This window comes from Mytilus edulis, chromosome 1, assembly GCF_963676685.1.
Source record: "Mytilus edulis chromosome 1, xbMytEdul2.2, whole genome shotgun sequence".
In the NCBI taxonomy this organism is placed as follows: domain Eukaryota; kingdom Metazoa; phylum Mollusca; class Bivalvia; order Mytilida; family Mytilidae; genus Mytilus; species Mytilus edulis.
This window is the reverse complement of record NC_092344.1, coordinates 80,487,085-80,509,196: the sequence shown is the minus strand read 5'-3', so window position 1 is coordinate 80,509,196 and position 22,112 is coordinate 80,487,085. Positions and strand designations below refer to the sequence as shown.

The following is a 22,112-nucleotide window of genomic DNA, read 5'->3' as shown; positions in this document are numbered from 1 at the left end:
CACATTCCTTGAGTATGCGGTTTGGGATGTTGTCTGGTCCAGAGGCTTTATTAGGGTTTGTGTTTTTTAGTAGTTTCTCCAGCCCCTTTTGGTCGATCGTTAGAGGTGTTATATTGATTTTTGCTCGTATTCTTGTTGTTGGTAGGTTAGTGTCTGATGTTATTGTGAATACGGACTTGAATTGTTCTAGTAGGAGTTCGGCTTTTCCTTTACTGTCACTGACAAGAGTAGTTCCCTTTTTTAATGGTGCTATTCCTCCTGAGTCCTGGCGTTTGGATTTAATGTATTTCCAAAACGGCTTTGTGTCATTGTTGTTTAGGCCCTCAAAGATGTTTTGGTTGACATATTCATATTCTGCTTTCCTCAGTTGTTTCTTGCATTCCTTTTGGAAGGACCTATAATTTGACCATTTGTTTGTTTTTCTGGCTTGTTTGTATAGCCTCTGTTTTTTCTTTAGCATCTTTCTCTGTTTGTGTTTGATCCATGGGATGTTATTTCTTGATCTTATCTCTTTGTTCGGAATGTTTGTATTCATTGTTTTTTGAAGCTGACTTTTGAAGGTGTCCCAAAGTTGATGTACCTCAGCTCCTTGGTGATGTTTTTCTTTGACCTCCTCTAGGGTGTGTTTAAGGTCTGTGGTGATTTGGTCCCATTTCGCCTTCTTGTAGATATAGCATTTTCTTGGTAAGCTTTTTTGATGGTGTACTTTTGTTTCCAGGTCGGTGATTATAATGTCATGGTCTGATATACCTGGTACGTTATTTGATGATTTAACTAGAGTTGGATTCGTAACAAATACAAGATCTAGGAGGTTTCCTTCACGAGTTGGTACAGTGTGTATTTGTGTCAGATTATATGTTTCAGCTATATCAACTAGTCCTTGTTGGATTTCTCTGTCTGGTCCAAGGGCTGTTGCAGTGTCCCATATGATGTCAGGGCAGTTGAAATCTCCCGTTAGAATGACATTGGTGTTCCCATTAGTCCTGGCTTTCTCAAGTGACTTTTGCAGTTCATTTAGGTGTTTTTGATCTCTGTGTGGCATGTAAAAGGATCCAACTAGCAAGTCTTTGTTGTTTTTAATTTTGATCTTTACCCATTCAATTTCTCCATCAGTAATTAAAGATGTTTGTTCGACTGATGTAATGGATTTCTCTACAAGTACAAATACACCCCCTCCAAGGGTCCCTCTGTCATTTCTGTATACATTATAGTTAGTTGGGAATATTTCGCTTGACATTATGGCGTCTTTTGTTGGATTTGATCCTGGTTTTATTCCTTTTAACCATGATTCTGTGGCGCATACTATGTCTGGTTTCAGGTAGTGGAGTGCTGCCTCAAATTCTTGTTTTTTATCTTTTATGCTCCTGCAGTTGATTGTCATGATGCGGAGGTTGGTTTTTTCTGGTATCTCATAGGGGTTGCTACTGAGATGTGATTTCCTTTGGTTTATGGATGATTGTGTCTTGCTGTGAGATGACATGTTTCCACTCTTTGGGCTGCTCGACTTCAGTGGGCTGAAGACTGATGATATTGAGTCCATGGTGTAGTCCAATCCGGTTATTTGTTCGTATATATTTGATGTTTCTAATTCATAGCTTCTGAAGGTGAATGAGCTTATGTTCATGCTTTCACATTTGCAGCATATCCACTGTACATTAGATTTTTCTAGAAGTTCATAATCTTTTGAACATAGTTCTATGCAAGAGTTGTGGTGCCAGATGTTGCACCCGTCGCAACATACTCCTCGACAGTTCCATGTGACTGGATGCTCGCAAAGACCACAGGGATATACAGTTTCTTTTTTTGGCGGTCCTGGGTTTGTTTCGATGTCTCCACTTAGCGTTATCAATAGTAGGAGCAAGTATTTGGTTTTGGTGTTGCAGATAGGTAGGCAGATTGGTCTTCTACCGGCTGGGTGTAGTTTAGCATTTAGTAATTGTTGTACTAGTTGTTGATGGGTCCATGATTTACTATGTTGTGTTGGTATGGTGAGAAGTACAAATAATGAAATAAGTGTCATTGCAAACATAGTGATTTAGTGTAGTGTGGAAAAACCCACGCTGACTAAATCTGCCTGCAATGAACTTACTTTAATGGTGGTTTGTGTACAGTTTCCCAGCAATCTCTCTTGGCCTGTTCTGAGATTTTTTTGAGCCAGTTTTTTGCTAGTAGCTCGCCTGGATGTATCCCGTCTTGATATAGTCCGAACTCGTAGTTTCTCGTTGTTTTGAGTTTTCTGTCTTTTCCACAGTGATATTTACTGGTGTTGCTTATATCTGAGGAAAATTCAGGTGAGTGGCTACCTATACGTTTGTTTATTTCACGTATTCTTTCGTTTAATGTGTATAGTTGACGCTCTAGTTCTATGTCCTGCTCTTCAAAAGTGTCTGGATTTTTGTGACCCTGTTTTTTGTTCCAGTTTCTAATAGAGTAGATAGGTGTTTCTAATATAGTAATTTTTGATCCTGGATATTTATCTATTATTTTGATAATCTCTTCGTATTTCTCAATGATTTTGTTTACTTCTTCGTCGTTTTCTTTTGTAATTGATATGTATCTTTTGTTTTTAGATGTTAAATTGCATGTTCCAAGCCATGCATATAGCCAAATGTTGCCGTGTCTAATAATTTTGCTTGCAATGTTTTTCTTTAGCCAAATTGTGCTTTGTTCTATTTTTGATCCACTTTTGTTCCACCAGAGTATATCTCGTTCGGCGGTGTTTGCTACATGGCGGTTTATGCTGCCTTTGCTATCGGTCAGCACAACAGGTTTTAATTTCCTGTTTCCTTCTGTAATAAGCCTCGGTTTGCTTAAGAACTTGTTGAGTTTATTCTTAATTTTCTCTGTCATTAGATATTGTAGTGGTTTGTTGTTGTTTGGGTCGATCTATGTTGACAAAAAATGGCGTCTGATTTTGGTTTTACAAGGTGATATGTTGGGGCTGGGTACCGACTTACAAGACCGTATTTAGCCAATAATATTCATAGTACTAGTGTTTATAATGTTCCTGTTACTAATTTCACTTATTAAATTATCGGTTGCACTTCAAGAAATATGAAAATTCGAATATTTTTCTCGGAGCTCTGAATGTTTGACTTTCCCGCTGCGCATGCGCTCTTTCTGACTAATGTAAGTGTCAGTCTCTCAGGTTAAATTTGAAATTGATTTCAGTTTCATGGTTCAATTCTAAGTGTTATGCTTTTGTGTTTTAGTCTGTTTTTCAAAAACTTTTGTAAAAATTCAAGCAATAGGTAAACTATATTTGTTGTATAGAAGGATTGTAGCAGTAAGGTGTATATGTCTGTCTGGCATGTATCATCTGACCTTGACCTCATTTTCATGGTTCATATGCATTGGTCAATGCTAAGTTTTTATTGTTAAGTTTGTTTCTTTGATACTGCAACTAATAGGTCAACTATATTTCATTCATATATTGATTGTAAGGTACATATGTCTGTCTGGCATGGTTCATCTGACCTTGACCTCATTTTCATGGTTCATTGGTCAATGTTTATTTTTTGTGGTTGAGTTTGTTTCTTAGAAACTATAAGCAATAGATCAACTATATGTGGTGTATTAAATGATTGCAAGGTATAAATGTATTTCTCTTTTTGGTTTATCTGACCTTGACCTCATTTTCTAGGATCATGTAAGATTTATGTGATACTTAAAGTAAAATTTTATATTTAGGACTCAACATAAAAACAATGGTTAGCTGGTAAGTAAAGAAGACAAGACTTTGTTGAATTTATGATGTATATTACAGTTTTCTTCCAAATAATACAAGTTTTGTAAACCAACTGTAGATGCACAAGGTGTAATACCACCAATCATAATTTGTTTAGACCTGCCAACTATCCTGATTTAAGCGATATTGTCCTGATTTTCATGCTCGAAAAACAAGTCAAAATCCTGATTTTTACAAAATATACTTGAAGCAATTTTTATTTTGTAAAGGGGCATAACTCTAGAACAATAAAAGTGATGCCACCAAAATTCTTGATAAAAAAAAATGTTTTGTGGTAATAAGCATTGTGTATAAGATTCATACAATTTGTTTGAGGCAAACTTAAGTTAGAATAGTAAATTCAGCATTTTTTTTGTTTGTAAAGGGGCATAACTCTAGAACATTAAAAGTGACAACCCAATTTGCAAATAAAAACTTGATCTGTGTTTTGTGGAAATAAGCAACAATGTTTAAGTTTCATAACATTTGGTGGCGCAACCTTAGTCAGAGAACAGGAACCTATTTGCTTAAATTCTGAATGTTCTAATGTCCGCTCTGCTACAACGGGGGCATAAAAACATATATTAGGAAATAAAATTTGCATACACCCAGGAAGACAATTGCCCAAGTATGCACATCCTCCTTCCCACACAGACATTTAAATATTGTTTACAAAGATCTAATTTTATCCAGTTCATTGTAAGATAAATAATCATTGATTGTTCATATCAGTGTTGTGCAATCTGGCCAAAGGTTACTCTGTTGAACAAAGTGTATTAATAATTGATAACAACCATTAAACTGTGAATATTTGTGTATTTTTCATTTGTATACTGAATTCTTTTCTGTTTTAAATGCAGAAATTGAAAACTGAAAACAAGTCATTGAAAAGTCTTATAGTTTTATAGTATTTCACTGTGGCTTAAACAGACAAAAAAAGTAGGTGAAATATTATATAGCTATCTTTTTATAGTTAGAGTTATCTTCCTTTATGTGATACCAAACTTATTATCAAGTTATCAACTGTGAATAAATGGAATGTCACCTGAAAATGTAAAGTTCTATATAGCATTTAATACTTCAATAAACTTAAAAAAATAAATCAATGAATATCAGGTTTTAGTATTCCAGGGTATATATACATATATGTACATTGGCGGAAAATATAAAATATATTTGTACGAAAAACTTATGAAATTTTTTGGATCCGTCATTGAGAAGCTTATGTATAAATGACTGATGTTGAAATTATAATGTTGAGTTGTACATTGTAAAGAGAGTGACACAGAGAAATATTATTTTTACTTTTAATTACACACACTGATCATGGATTTTTTTTTTTTATCAATGTCCAATAATGTGGTTTAAATTGCATGAAATAGGGTGCAACTATTCCATTAGACATCAAATGATTTATAGGTTACTGATTTGTAGGTAAAACAAAGAAATGAGTATGGATGGACTTGCTGGATCTATAACAGATCATAATAAACCTACCAGTGCTGCCATATCTGACTATCAAACCTGGGAAACCGATAAAAGATTTGTGGTAAATATAGACTTAAGTATAGTCAATCTTAGCACACTTGTAGTTTAGAGATAGAGATAAAGTTCTCACCTTTATGTGTGTCCTCACAGTACAAAATGGATTATACAAAAATCTTACTTACAAACTCATGTCGAATTTCAAGTTAGTTGTTGATCTAAGCATAATTTTTTTATCTGAACTCCTTTTATGCTCAACCTAGGGGCATTATGTTTTCTGGTCTGTGTGTCTGTCAGTCCCGCTTCAGGTTCAAGGTTTTTGTTAAGGTAGTTTTTGATGTAGTTGAAGTCTAATCAAATTGAAACTTAGTACACACATTCCCTATAATAGGATCTTTCGAATTTTAATGAAATTTATTTTCATTCCAATATCACTGTCACTGAACATAGAAGGTTCGAGTACACTGTTACTTCGTAGTGCATTTCTTATAGACAATAAAAATAAAACCCACCTGCTCTTTCTCAATGAGATTTTTTTACAGTGTGTTGTACTACTTTTGGGACAAATTATATCAAAATTATAGAAAACTTCATTGGTTCTTAACTCAAAATATGGACAATTTTATGTGAAGGGGGTCTTGAAATCTTTTGACAGCTTCCGAAGTGCTAATTTCTAACCTTTTTCAGCTGGACCAAATCACTACTTTACTTTAAAATTCATTACCCAAACTTTTTACAGTGTCATTTCACCCCCTACTTGCTAGTTTGAGGCATAAAACATGGAAAAATAAATTTGGAAGGGGTATAAAAAAAAAAATTGGCAAGTAACACACTGACCACACTAGGCACTATATTTGTGGACAACGAAAATCAAAGGACGATAACTGTGTACTCAGACCAGATAATGGTAGTGTGAGTGGGGCATCCTTGTACAATGGACACATTATTGTGCAGAAGATATTTTAATAGCTTAAACCATTTTCCAGATTCACAAAGATTGTTTTTGGTTTAAAAAAAATGGAATTTCTAATTTATTAAATAGGTCTTTTCACTTTTCTGTGGAAGGAAAGATTGATTTTGTTTCTTATAATTATTTTGTTCTTCTTCACAACCTTTTTTTTCTTGTGGTGTAAAGTGGTTTCTCAAGATGTCTCTTAGATTTTTGTGCATATGATATCAAACACTTATCGCGCTTTTAAAACTGACCCTGTAAAACCAAACATTTTATTTGTAAGAGTTATCTCCCTTTAGGTCTTTTGAATTGATTTCCTTGGTCTACCAAAAAGAAAATGGGGTCAAGGTCGGATTCTTAATTCTTATATTGACTTAATATTGCTTCTTTTCAGCCAGACAAACTGTTTTTTTCTCATTTTTTTTTCTCATATGTAAATTGGAATGGAAAGACCTTCAAATGTTTTCTAAACAATTAGTTATTAATTTTTAGAAGGTTTCCTATCTGACTGCTGTCCTTCAGATGTTATTGAAGTGATTACCATATTTAAGAATATGTCACATCTGTTTAGTTGGAAACATGACTCTCATAAGTTTGATGTATAAAGGAAATCAAGAGCGACTTCACTCAGTGTCTTAACCAGACTTGCACAACTGTGCTGTTTACTTTACAATTCATGTCTTTTTTTATTAGCTATAAAACCTTATACTAAGACTGACATGTGTTAATTATATAAGTATATGCAATTAATAATAAGTTTTTGAACCCTTGTCATCTCTTGTCATTTTATCCTTGAAAAATGTTATTTATGAACTCTTTTGTCACTTTAGAACTTTTTTCATGGCAATAAATAATAAAGGGGAAACACTCCAAGCTTATATTATCTGCCAATTGTTAGATATATTTTACTTCACAGTATAGCTATCGAGAGAATTGTAAGTTATATTTTTATCCCAGGCAAGAATCAAAATTGCCACAGATACTTAAAATAAATGCATCTATTAAGATTTGTGAGTTTCAGCAGTTTGTGAGTGTCTTGGCTGGTTGCTGTCTGTCATATTTGTTTTCCTGTAATGTTTTGTCATAAATCAGGCCATTGATTTTCTTGTGCGAGTTGTCTCTTATTTTCTCATGTTGGTGCCTTTTAGAATTGATTATATCAAATGGTTTTTTTTTCTCATTGTTGAAGGCTGTATAGTGACATGTAGTTCCTGACATCCACATCATCTGGACTGTGTTGAATAGTTGTCTCATTGGCAATCATACCACATTTCTTAATTTGTTATGCAATTTGTGTCTTGATCATGTAGATCCTTATTCTAAACTAGTAAGCATATTTCATGTTGACAGACACTGCTTGTATAAAAATGCAAATTGTTTTTTTTTTTTTTTAACATAACGCATTTTTAATAACACATTACTCTCTTCTTGGATATAAAATTGAGAATGGAAATGGGGAATGTGTCAAAGAGACAACAACCCGACCATAGAGCAGACAACAGCAGAAGGTCAATAACAGGTCTTAATCTGTGAAATGTTTCTTCTTTGTAATTTGCAGATGATTTATATCAATAGCAGGTCAGATGAAAAGGACTAGTACAGCATCCTTTTTATAATGGTCAAGCTGTAAAACTGAACATTTAATCTCTGACTTCAGTGTCAATCAGAAATAAATGACCTCACATTATGCATTATTTAAAAGAAAAATTCAAATAAACAAAATTAATGAAAACTACATGTATTATGCAATGTTAGGATCTTTTTAAATTTATTTGCTAAAGAGCATAAATATTGTATGTTACTAAGTAAATAAGAAGCATAAGTACAAGTACATGCTAAGAATTATTTTTGAATACATAAACCGGACTTTTAACCGGTACATATATAACACAAAAACATATTGATGAGTGAATCACATTTTGTTTTAGGTTTTGTTATTCTTCATAATTCATCTTAGTTTTTAAACTTGTTTTTAATTGTTAAGTCTCAGATATTGTTATTATATCATAAATAAGACATAATAAACAAAATGACTTCATATCTTTCACAGGTCAGTAGTTATGAAGATTAAAAGTCCGTTTGTCAAACATATTTTAAGCACTATAATATTGCTGTCAGCATAACATACTTAACAATGTCCACTTCACTGATCTTAAAGTGCTTAGAAGAGATTCATAGATCTTATCACTGTTAGAGTTTGTTGTTTTATTTGAAAACTTTTACAAAAAGTATTATGAATTTGACTTCTTCCTCACCTTTTGGTAACGGGTGAGTGATGAAGGTTTTATTATATTAGATAATTATTGGCTAATCAAGGCATTTAAATTTGAGACAGCTATGTAATCAGTTAGACAAGGTTGGAAAATTAAATGATTATTTAATGTTAAGAATACATAGAGATATCATTACAGTAATATATTACTGTCACTTTTCTTCGAGTCATTTGTTATTTTAAAACATTTTTTTTCTTTCCCTCATCCACCTCTGTTTCTTGAAAAGTTTAGAACTAGAAGTAGCTAAGAGGCGTTTTTACAGTTTTCCAAATGTTCTTTTCTACTTTTTACCTTAAAAAAGGTCATATACAGAGAGGCATTCTTAATTCACAAACTGTTAAATAATTTGCAATTCTCTCTCCCCCCCCCCCCCCCCCCCCCCAAAAAAAAAAAAGAAGAAAGAAGTACTATATGGCAGAGATGCAAATTAATGCTCTTTAAAATCAATCTGTTTATGAAAATTTGTTCTTAATTAAAATGTCAACAATTTACTCAAATAGATTTTATCTTCATACTATAATTTGAGTAATCAACAAGTATATAAGATGCAAACAGACCTAAATTAGGCATACAAATTTAACGTTTTAAGGCTATAGAAACATATATGTAAACAATTCCAAAATACCAACTTAGACCTTGTTACCTTTTCTAATAAAATGTGTTTCTTTTGTTAAATTTTATCTGGATATCAGACTGTAATGTCAGATCCATTATCAGACCACTACATGGACTATTTTCTTTTTATTCAATGCTGATATTTAAAATTGCTTTTATAAAAACGAAGTCCACATCTCATCAGTTTATTGTATAGTCAAGAGGCTTTTCCTCTCTTTAAGGTGAACATTACTGGCTGGTGAAGTCCCTGAGGGGGTCAACCAAAAGTTGACCAGCATTATTACTTTCTATTTATAATCAGAACCCAGGGCAAAGGAAGATTTTTATCAACTTTCAAAACCATATGAATTTGTAAATGTATTCTAAATATAAAATTTATTTAACCATAAATAGATATATCTGCTTGGGGCATTTTAAAACTTCTCATATTTGTCATTGACCGAAGTTGTAAATATTGACCTTGCTTTTGAAATATTTTATTTTCTTTTGACTAAAATAACACTTCATATGACCATAAAATATGAAGGGGAAAATATGAATACCAAGCAGATTTTCTATTTCTAATTATTATAGGGCTCCAAAGGGGGATTTATATATAAAAACATTTAACATGACAACAACACATTAATATTCAATAAAAACAACTCAAAAGAAAGATCATTGACTTGTCAATATTACTTGGATTGGATAAAAAGAAGATGGAGTATAAAACAAATACTAAATTATAATTTTATTGACTTTTGCTTTTGGTAAAATATTACATATTAGATATTACTTTTTTACACCCTCAATAAAGAGAATTACTTATTTTCTTATTATATTTTTAAAACTAGTAGAGCTTTCATGTTAGAGATTCTCTAAGTTATTGAGTCAGCTGAGTAATATAGAAAAAATATTCTTGGTCCAGGATTCTGTCATGGTTTGTTAAATATTGGAAGAGCTAATCAATATTTGACAATAATGTTCAAGGTCATGTTTTACATGTAAATGATTTACACTAAGATGTCATTAAAAGTAACTGAATATCCCACATTTGCATGCTTTCCAATCACATAGGTTGAATTGCTGATAGACCCCATATTTAAATTACGAAAAATCTATCATTTTGCAATACCCTAATATACTGTAGGAAATTAGATATATCATGTAATATAAACTATAGGCCCATTGTCATCCTGTAGTAAATTAGATATACCAGACTAAGACCCTCATGTAATGTGCATGATGTAGGATGATGTAACTAGGCCCATCATCAGTTAACTCACAAATATATTTTGTGTTAACAGGGAGATCATAAAAACCTCAAAGAATGACAAATTTAATTTATCTTTTATTCAAATGAAGACTTATTTTCTGACCGGTAGATATCAAGATAGAATTTACTAAACAGTTTGTTGACATGTAGGTCAGTAGTGACCATGTAGCCTTCACATGATGGCAAGGCCATACTAGGTATTAAATATTCATTCACATAAGATGTATTATGCATGGTGTGGGAGGCTGTTTAAGTGTAAACCTTTCAAGATGCTATGCATATCTGAGGGTTACAGTAATGTGCTTTACTGTCAATCGTCAAATGGTCATTTTCGGCTACTGTGATACGTCAAAATATCCTTATCATGATTTATCAGAAGTCTCAATTATTTATTGTTACCATTTTTTTTGGAAAAAATTTAAGGTGATTTGTGATAATCAATCGATTTTTTTATCGTCTCAAAGAAAGTGCATAAATTATTGTCATGGACCAGAAATTACCGTAAACGTCATTTGGCAAGAAGATTTACAGTTATTCGTCATGAAGGTATCCCCATTACCCCCCTCATATCTGGACCAAAGACAATTCAAGCCGAGTGGATCTATTTCAATATAACTCAAATGATTGTGTAAATTTCAGCACTTAAAAAAAAAGATCTTGATTATTCTTCTTTCTTATACAAATACCAGTACTTAATCATGTTTTAATTTTTTTTATTTTGAAAATTAGAATGAGACGTTTCAACCAAATGGGGATCATGCTGCTTGTGAGCTTATGTTGCATGTTGGTGTATGTCCTTGTTTCCTGTCATTTTTTACAAAGATCGTAGTACCCGAAACAACTGAACCGAATCAAACCAGACTTGGCCACAATCATCAATGGAGTATCTAGTTTAAAAATATGTCCCTTTACTAAAAAAGTTTTGTCTATTATCTTGAAAATGCTGTTAATAGAGAAAATTTGATGAGACAGAAATATTCAGAATTTTCTTATAGTTGTCAGCTGTCCAATAACACCCAAAACTCATTGAAGTTATTATTGTTCTTCAATACTGAGTTTTACCTGATTCAGTTTTGCCTATCAACTTAGCTTGAAGCTCTATAAAAGAAAAAAAAATAACATATTAGTCAATGCAGAAATCTTGGGATGACTTCTTTTAAGTGTTTTTGCCCCAACATATTGTTTTTCACTGTAATAGATAAAGACAACTTTTATGTAAATTACAAAAATGATAAACAGGACAAGAACTACAAATTTGTGGAGACGGCAGAAATTGTTGTTTGGCTCCTTTCATATACAAATTAATCCCCTTTAAAAAATTATTTTTATCAATCTTTTACTTTTTGGCCAAATAAATAGAAGATAAAACAAGAATGTGTCCATAGTACACAGATGCCCCATTCCCACTATCATTTTCTATGTTCAGTTTTTAACTTATAAATAAGAATAAGATGATTTGGTACATATGATTTCCACTGATTCCATTTTTCATCTTTCCATCTGAGTGATCTAAAAACAAAGATATTGACAAATATAGATTACCATACAGTCTTCATCAATGAGCAATACCCATATCATATAGATCACCATACAGTCTTCATCAATGAGCAATACCGATATCATATAGATTACCATACAGTCTTCATCAATGAGCAAGACCCATGTCATATAGATTACCATACAGTCTTCATCAATGAGCAAGACCCATATCATATAGATTACCATACAATCTTCATCAAAGAGCAATACCCATATCATATAGATTACCATACAGTCTTCATCAATGAGCAATACCCATGTCATATAGATTACCATACAGTCTTCATCAATGAGCAAGACCCATATCATATAGATTACCATACAATCTTCATCAAAGAGCAATACCCATATCATATAGATTACCATACAGTCTTCATCAATGAGCAATACCCATATCATATAGATTACTACACAATCTTCATCAATGAGCAATACCCATATCATATAGATTACCATACAGTCTTCATCAATGAGCAATACCCATATCATATAGATTACCATACAGTCTTCATCAAAGAGCAATACCGATATCATATAGATTACCATACAGTCTTCATCAATGAGCAATACCCATATCATATAGATTACCATACAGTCTTCATCAATGAGCAATACCCATATCATATAGATTACCATACAGTCTTCATCAATGAGCAATACCCATATCATATAGATTACCATACAGTCTTCATCAATGAGCAATACCCATATCATATAGATTACCATACAATCTTCATCAATGAGCAATAACCATATCATATAGATTACCATACAGTCTTCATCAATGAGCAATACCCATATCATATAGATTACCATACAATCTTCATCAATGAGCAATACCCATATCATATAGATTACCATACAGTCTTCATCAATGAGCAATACCCATATCATATAGATTACATACAATCTTCATCAATGAGCAATACCCATATCATATAGATTACCATACAGTCTTCATCAATGAGCAATACCGATATCATATAGATTACCATACAGTCTTCATCAATGAGCAATACCCATATCATATAGATTACCATACAGTCTTCATCAATGAGCAATACCCATATCATATAGATTACCATACAGTCTTCATCAATGAGCAATACCCATATCATATAGATTACCATACAGTCTTCATCAATGAGCAATACCCATATCATATAGATTACCATACAGTCTTCATCAATGAGCAATACCCATATCATATAGATTACCATACAATCTTCATCAATGAGCAATACCCATATCATATAGATTACCATACAGTCTTCATCAATGAGAAATACCCATATCATATAGTAAGCAATATAAAAACCTCTCAATAAAAAATGTGAAACAAATTTTGACTTCACGATGGAATTTGCCATGCAAGTTGTATTTGAATGACGCTTGAGACCAAAATAGAAATACATGTGGAAGTCGCTCGAAATAAAATTCAATAAAACAGTTTAGAAAATAAGTCTATTTACGGCAGTCTTATTTGTCTTTGTACAATTTTAAAACATGAAGCATTTGGTTATTTAGGAAAAACAGTGACTTTCCATATTGATTTAATGCAAAAGGTCAGATATTTATATAAACTAAATAATGCTTCGATGTCATGATCTAGGCTCAATTTAACATGGTATATGCATTTTATTTTTCAATATTTTTACAAGAAGAATTTTTGACAAACATGATGCCCACGCTTGTTGAAAAAAGGTGAAACAAATATTTGTTAAATATAATTTATTAGTACTGCCTTGATTTATTCAGAGCTGATTAAAGACATTTAAACAACAATAATAAAAAGCAGTTTTTAATTTTTTTTTTTTTAGGTAACAAAATAATTGTATTGTTCAATTTAATAAACATAGTCTTTAAATATGACAAATCACATTATATTTGGGTAAAAATTCATATCTGTCAGTAATTCACTCAACAATACCTCAAGTTTTAATTAAAAATGTTAACACTGGTTGAAGCACTGTCTGTCAAGGTTACTATTCCTTAATTAGGTAACTAAAGTTTTACCTGTAGAATTGACTGATAAACACCCCTGTGTGGTCAGTAAGAACTATCCATTGAGTTGACAGGGAGGAGAGAGATTAAATAGCTTGACATTCAGTTGTTTATAGTCAGTCTATTGTAATAGTTGTACCAGCTGGTTTATATAGGCCACGGTCTAATAAGTTGATATATTAAGCTAAGGGGACTATAGCTTATCAGAAATGCAAACCTGAAAATCTGTATGTTCATGTGGAAACATTAGATCTGTTTTAGTGGAGGACTACTATTTAAATTCTACTTTTTTTTCTGAAAGCAGAGTATATTTACAATTTTTATCTCTAGTGTGAACAAGTGTGACTTACCATTAGGAAGTGTGTGATCGGGTGTGATAAACAGGTTCCACAAGATATGAACTGATGAGTGGATAAATGATTTCAGTGATTTAGAACTGAATTATACAACCCTTTTTTGTATTTCTTTTTGGACCTGCAGAATGAAATAGAAATACATGCTATATCTTATCATTGTAAAGACATTGGTTTATTAGTAATGACTAGTCACAGTATTAGTACTATTTGATACTATAAACTATGGAAGAACCTAACATATCAGTATCATTAGAGCTTAGTGTCAAATGTAAATCATCGGTCAAGAAGAATATCATCCAGTCCAATTTAATGGGAATCATTAAGTATGTTCTTCCTCTGCAGGTGTACAAAGTAGTGGTCAACGCTGACAATAAGTCGTGGTTCATCTTCAGAAGATATAATGAATTCTATCAACTTCATGAAAAGGTAAGTTTATCATACACAATGATACTTTATAAAGAATGATATAATATTTAAGAGGCCAAATAAAACTCTTTGATTTACCTATCATAATTAATGTTTGACATCTAAAAAAATGTTATGCCTCTTAAATGTTCTATTTTATTTATTCAACAATTCCAATATGCACTAAACTTGCTTATTATGCACTTTTGGCACAGCTGTTTATTATTTTCATAAGTGCTTTCATTAACAACTCAAACAGTTGATAAAAAAAACTTTTGCCCAAATTTCCCAATCTATGCTATGCAGGACAGTTTTCACTTAGATTCACAAACAGATTGCTGCAGTAAAATAACTTTGCAGGTGCAAGGAGTCAATTTGAAAATATTTATAAAGGGATAAGAGTAACCACCAAAAATACTGCTCATCCACTAGAAGTCATAAATTGAAGAATAAGATAATGCTCTTTTAATAAAAAAAAAACAAACTAAATTTTTCAAATAAAAACCCCTATAGATTGAGATACATGTACATGAATATTGCAAAGACAATAGTGTCATAATACATACACTGACTGTGGAATGGTTAGATTTTGCTATTCCACTTATGAAAATCTTGTTACAAATCACACAAAAAAATTAAAATGTATTGCAAAATAAAATGAGATCTACCTGCTGTTCATTTGAGTCAAAACTATCAGAAGACTTCTTATAGGAGTTATTGCCCTTAATAGTTTCATATTTTATCTTTTTTCGTATCTTCTTGTCTATTACCGTATAGTGGGTTATTTTCGCAGGGTGTTCATTTTCGCTCATTTTTCGCGGGTAGAACAAAATCGCCAAAATAAATTCCGCCAATTTAAAAGTGCACATGCAAAGGTATTATTAAAAGTTTAGAATCCGCCAAAATAGTAACCGCCAAAATATTTCGTATACCTTATTCAATGAAAATCGTGAAATTTTACACCTGCGAAAATAACCCGCTGTACGTTTTTTTTTGAAAAATTATAATAGTTATAAAGAAACTTTTATTAAGAAAAATGATGAGCAATACAAGATCTACATATAAGTCATTGGCTGAAATCATTAAATGACTCCTTATTGAAGTTATTGTCCTTTTATGATGACTTTTATAAAAAAAAAATGGTTGCCATTGTTGAAGATGCAGGCGAGTGACACAGACCCTTTAGAGCCTCTTCAGTTAAAACTAAATCGTAGACATGGATGTCATCATTTTATAGGTTTTGACAATTTTGATTTAAAACTTTTTAATTCATTTAAATTTGAAAGCTTTTCCATATCATGTTGATATAGCATGCACATTTTTCATATACATTTTCCATATACATTTTCCATATACATTTTCCATACCAAAACAAACATTACTAATCTATATACATTTATATCCTTGTTTAAATGGTTATGAAATGTTGTTTAATTAATTAACTCTGGTGACTTACATATGTACTTCATCATTTTTAAACAGATTTTAGATAATTACTTATTCAGGTGCCATACAAATTGTTGCCATTTTTTTTAGTGACTAATTCATCTGCACCATGTTTAATCTTTTATATATAAGATTTATGATTCTATTTACATTTACTTACCCCTGGTATATGTATATATACTAACTTGACTGGGATCTAAGTATAAAGGCAGGTAGATAAGAATTATTTCATTTTCTTTTAAAACCATTTATTTAAAATTGAAAGAACCTTGTTTTGTTTGGTACTGTATACAAGTGCTTTTGAATTCAATATGTTGCCAAGATTATTGATTTGTTTTTGTTTTGGTACCAGGACTGAAGGTCAATTTATTATTCAAATAAAGCATTCAAAATAGATTAAGAATTCCAAGCTCAAACTTTTCACTCTCGTTTAATTACTCAGAGCCCAGGCTCAACATCAAATTCTAAAAGTTTCAACAATTGAGGAAATAAACAAATCTGAAATTTCTATTCTGATCTTAAATTCACATTGATTGATTGATTGTATATGGCTAAATGTGCATCAGTGCAAACAGGTTATATATATTGACCTTATTTGCAGACAAGGTCAAAGAGACAAAACTATTGTTAAGACAATATTACTTATGGATACTGTTAAGGTTGTTATTATTTTTTCAGGGTATCAACCATATCTATACATTTGAATAACATATCTAATTGTATATTTGTAATTGCTAGATATGAGTTTTGGTTTCAGTTGCAGATTTTTTTCCAAAATATTTATATTTGTTATTCATATGTCTGTGTAGGCACCTTCAAATAACAAACAAAATCTTTTCAATTATTTAAAAATTTAGATTAAAGTTTTTTTCTAATTTAGGGTTTAATTGTATCTATTTTAGAAAAATTATTGGATGAAAGATCGATTGCTACAATTGCTTTTCCATACATGTATAGTAAAAAATTATTGTCTTATTATGAGAGGTCTTGGATTTGTGAGTATGAGAGTATATCCCCTTCAGAAACCAGATTGTAAAAGACATTTTTGGCCACCTGGGATACAGCTATGATTTCATGAATGTCAGTATAAATGCACTCACAATATACAGTATACTGTATGAAAAATCAATTAACCAGCATTTTTGGAAAAGTACAAAGTCCATATTGATTTTTTTTAGAGTTGTACTTAGTTTTTGTCTGACTGACTGTAACATTTGATACCATTGTCATGTAAATAATCATGCACTGGCAAGATGCACTGAGTGAAAATAATCTTTATTTTGTCCCATAAAATGACAATGACTGGCTTAGATAATAAGATGATTATCCGATGTCACTACAAATTTTGTAACAGTTTCAGTATATGTATTCAATTGTGTCAGCAGTTTCTGATATTTACTTTTGTGGTTGTCTTACCTGGTTGTTAAATTATTACAAATGTCCTCAATTATGACAATAGAATTTGTTTTTCTCTCTATTTTTAGAGAAGAACATGAATATAAATGATTTTTTTTTTAGATTGCCATTAAAAATATATTAATGTTATTAAGTATGTTGTTTCTCTCAACCCCAGGTTCAAAAGTCATGTTATACATTGTTTATTAATATTAAAAGTAAAATAAAGTGTAGATCATGCATAAAAATGAAAATTTTGTCAATTCTTGTAAATGCATTAGGTCAGAATAGGGTTAAAAAACATGGAAGCTCTTGTTTTATATAATCAAAGGTCAGCTTAATTGTGTTAGAACACATGGAACACATAGAGAGCAACATAGTTAGTCAAAGTAATAAATTGACAACACTTTTAGCTTTTTATATTAAACATGATTGATCATATGGCTGTAAGCTAAATGTCCAGTGGCAGAATCATTGACATATATTAGTGATGAAGATTTAAGATGAGATCCTGTAGTAATGAATCTTTTTTTATTGACCTCATTTACCTATAAAGAGCACAAGGGATACAGTGGCTGAAATATATATAGGTTATTTGGGGTAATTTCAATTGATTTTTTTTTTAACTGACAAAAAAACACCATATGTTTCTATTTGACTAATCTCAATTTCAGACTAATATCTAGTAAATACTAAGAAAATATAAAAAGAAGATATAGTATGAATGACAATGAGACTACTCTCCACAAGAGACCAAATGACACAGAAATCAACAACTATAGGTCAACTTTGGCCTTCAACAATGAGCAAAGACTTTATGAAAATAAGGATATGTTGTAAGATTGTTGGTTTGTCTGTTTGATGGTGTTGAACCCCACTTTCAACACTCAATATCGTATGAAGGCCAAAATTAGGGAGAAAATACCCAGAGCGTACCACAACCATAGTTAAATAGCAGGGAAACTGACATCCCCTGACAATTGAGACCAGAATTAAACACACCTTTTCACAAATAGCCCACTGTGGGGTTCACACTCACAACTTCAGGTGATTACTTTAGAGGATTCCACAGAGACAAAAGAAGGAGGATGTAAGCATCAACAGTCTACCTTACAGTTCAACATTAAACAAAATCAATACTTAACAGCAAGCTACATAAGGTGCCAGCATGAAAAAAATTGAAAGGATTCAAGAGAAAACCAACAACCTGATTTATTTGTTAGAATGATAAAAGAAAAATAAATGTTGCAGACAGCAACCAACAATAACCACCATTATAGGCTCCTGACTTGGGACAGGGACATAAAGAATGAGTGACCATTATAGGCTCCTGACTTGGGACAGGGACATAAAAAATGTGTGACCCAGGAGTAAATATGTTTTGATAATTCACCTCATAAAATCAAACCACAAAAATCAATTTGAAAAGGTTGAACTCTTCTGATCATCAAAAAACCTAAGAAAAGACTTAAAAAATAAGGTAACACTGTAAGAGAAATAATAGACCCTGGACAGACGTTTTCTTTTGTGTACTAAGTTCACTTGAAATACAAAGGCAATTACATGTAGTATGATTCTATTAGATTTGACTTTGAATAAGTCAGGTTTTACTTGTGTCATCCAGACTGATGGTTTTTTTAAGACGCAAAAATAAATAGAAAATATATATTTCAGCATACTGAATGACTCATGTAACTTTTTGTTGACATTTTAAAGGTCATTTAAAGGTTAATTAAATCTGATTGTCATGATTGTACTGGATGATCTTAATTAAATCATCTAATTATTTTACTATGATAATGATCTGAATACTTAAATATTTAAAACATACATCAGGTAAAGGAACTAAGGAATTTCATTCTGTTTTGTACAAAACTATCAACTGTGATGAAACAATTTCATTTATATTTATATCATTCCTATAAGTTTGCATGTTTTTATTGTATTCAGTTTTTATATTTTGACCAAGAAAGACATTTTAAATATTAGTTACACCACTTGATATTTTTTTTTATCCAGTTGTTATTCTTAAGAAACTGCAAACTTGAAACAATAGACCACTTTCGAGTTCATCCGTCACCGGAAAAAACTCGTCAATTATACGCGCCTTTATGACGTCATTTACCAGATAGAGGGGGTCGCCTGTATCCCTGCACTATTTACGTTCATCAAGCGTCTTGGTGATCGTCATTGTGAAGGATAAACTAGAAATAATGGTTGTTCTGTAGGTACTTAATGACAATTCCCTAATGACATCAATGCTGATTGTCAATTTTGAGAATTCAATTTGTCGTATAATTCGTACAATATAGAATTATAGTTTTCCAACCATTCGCTCAACATTGGAATGGAAGTGACGACGCCCCTAAACGCACAAATGACGTTCACTAAAACCAGAGTTTTTGACGGAAATTCATCGAACTCGAAAGTTGTCTATTCATGTCTGTGCATTTTTGTCCAGAAAATTAACTAGCCAATTACAAAGCCATTATTTTAAAACGATTAAAAACATGTAGTAAAACCTTGTATGTCTGCTTTGATAATTAAGAACATTGGGTCAGTAGATAGGAAGGTAGTTTAACTATGGTAAACATGAACCCCTTATACTGTTTGCTTAAAAAATCTTAAGAATAGGCACTGCAAATTTAGGCATCGAGGATTAGTGAAAACACATATATGTTTCAAAGGCCTTTTTTTACTGGTATTTTTATATGCCCGTCAAAATTTTGACGGGATGTATTATGATATACAAATCATTATGTCCAGCATCCGACTGACTGTCTGTCTATCTGGCATAAACATGTAACTTGAGAACGACTCATCCAAATTTAATGAAACTTGATATAGTTTTGTTCCTTATGCTGGTCAAACCATCTGTATACTTTTTGGTGAAAATAAGATTAAAACTTTTTGAGTTACGGGGCTTTGTGACTAAACCAAGGGTGTGGGGTTTTTTTTCTACATTTCTCGCAGTATCTCAAAAATGATTATGATAATTGCTTCAAACTTTACACACTTGTTACTTATATTAATCTCAAGATCTGTATAATTTTTGGTGATGATTCCAAATTTTATTTTTGAGTTATTGAGTATTTTGTAAAAAAGGGGGATGTGGTTTTTTACATGTCACACCGTATCTCAAAAACGATTTAAGATTATTGCTTAAAACTTTTCACACTTTTTTGTTGTATTTATCAAAAGATCTGTACATTTTTTGGTTTTGATTAAAAAATTTGTTTTAGAAATATTGAGTTTTTTTGTAAATAAGGGTGGGGGGGGGGGGGGGGGGGGGGGTTTACATGTCACGATGTCAAAAACAGTTTAAAATGATTATTGCTGAAAACTTTACACACTTCTAAGTTATATTTTTCTAAAGATCTGTATACATGTGACGCTGCATCTCGGAAACTATTTATGATTATTGCACACAAGACGACGGGCTTATCATGCACTCATGGCGCAGCTGTTTATTTTTCTTAAATATGAGAAAGGTCTAATTAATATGTGATGTCTTTGTCCCAAGCCAGGAGCTTCTGGCCTTTGTTAGTCTTGTGTGGTATTTTTTATTTGGTATTTAATTTTTATTTCAGGGTTTAGTGTGACATAAATTTTCTCTTATTTAGTACACAATTTTGTTAAGGGCCAGCTGAAGCCCGTCTCTGGGTGCTGTGTTGAAGACCCATTGGTGGCCTTGACATATTCCCTTCTTCCATTCGCAATGTTATATAGAAATAGTGGTTGCGTTTCAAGATTGTAATTGTCATCTTTAATTTTCAAACAGTGTATTTATTTTACTATCACTTATGCACTAAAAATAATCACAAAAAAAACCATAATTTTATATAAAAAAATATTGATAAAATCTTGATAGAAAAAAGTAAGAAGAAGGCTAGCTTTTATTATATATATTTATATATATGATTTTTTAACCTAACTGAACAAACTCAAAGAGTACTTTTAATGCTGATTGTCAATTTTGAGAATTCAATTTGTCGTATAATTCGTACAATATAGAATTATAGTTTTCCAACCATTCGCTCAACATTGGAATGGAAGTGACGACGCCCCTAAACGCACAAATGACGTTCACTAAAACCAGAGTTTTTGACGGAAATGCATCGAACTCGAAAGTTGTCTATTCATGTCTGTGCATTTTTGTCCAGAAAATTAACTAGCCAATTACAAAGCCATTATTTTAAAACGATTAAAAACATGTAGTAAAACCTTGTATGTCTGCTTTGATAATTAAGAACATTGGGTCAGTAGATAGGAAGGTAGTTTAACTATGGTAAACATGAACCCCTTATACTGTTTGCTTAAAAAATCTTAAGAATAGGCACTGCAAATTTAGGCATCGAGGATTAGTGAAAACACATATATGTTTCAAAGGCCTTTTTTTACTGGTATTTTTATATGCCCGTCAAAATTTTGACGGGATGTATTATGATATACAAATCATTATGTCCAGCATCCGACTGACTGTCTGTCTATCTGGCATAAACATGTAACTTGAGAACGACTCATCCAAATTTAATGAAACTTGATTTAGTTTTGTTCCTTATGCTGGTCAAACCATCTGTATACTTTTTGGTGAAAATAAGATTAAAACTTTTTGAGTTACGGGGCTTTGTAACTAAACCAAGGGTGTGGGGTTTTTTTT

At 31.7% G+C, this 22,112-nt stretch overlaps 1 protein-coding gene across 5 annotated transcripts in view; it reads left to right on the top strand.

Moving 5' to 3' along the window:
• LOC139491316 (serine/threonine-protein kinase Sgk1-like) overlaps positions 1-22,112 on the top strand; it is a 57,679-nt gene that overhangs the window by 3,208 nt on the left and 32,359 nt on the right. For 3 of the 5 annotated variants that reach the window (XM_071278946.1, XM_071278971.1, XM_071278963.1), the window contains exons 2-3: positions 5,162-5,276; positions 14,549-14,632. In XM_071278946.1, coding sequence (XP_071135047.1) covers positions 5,175-5,276; positions 14,549-14,632 — 186 coding nt within the window. In that variant the 5' untranslated portion in view covers positions 5,162-5,174. Of the gene's footprint in view, positions 1-4,530; positions 4,667-5,161; positions 5,277-14,314; positions 14,633-22,112 lie in introns of those variants that run through there. The other 2 variants (XM_071278954.1, XM_071278937.1) reach the window with 2 other exon arrangements.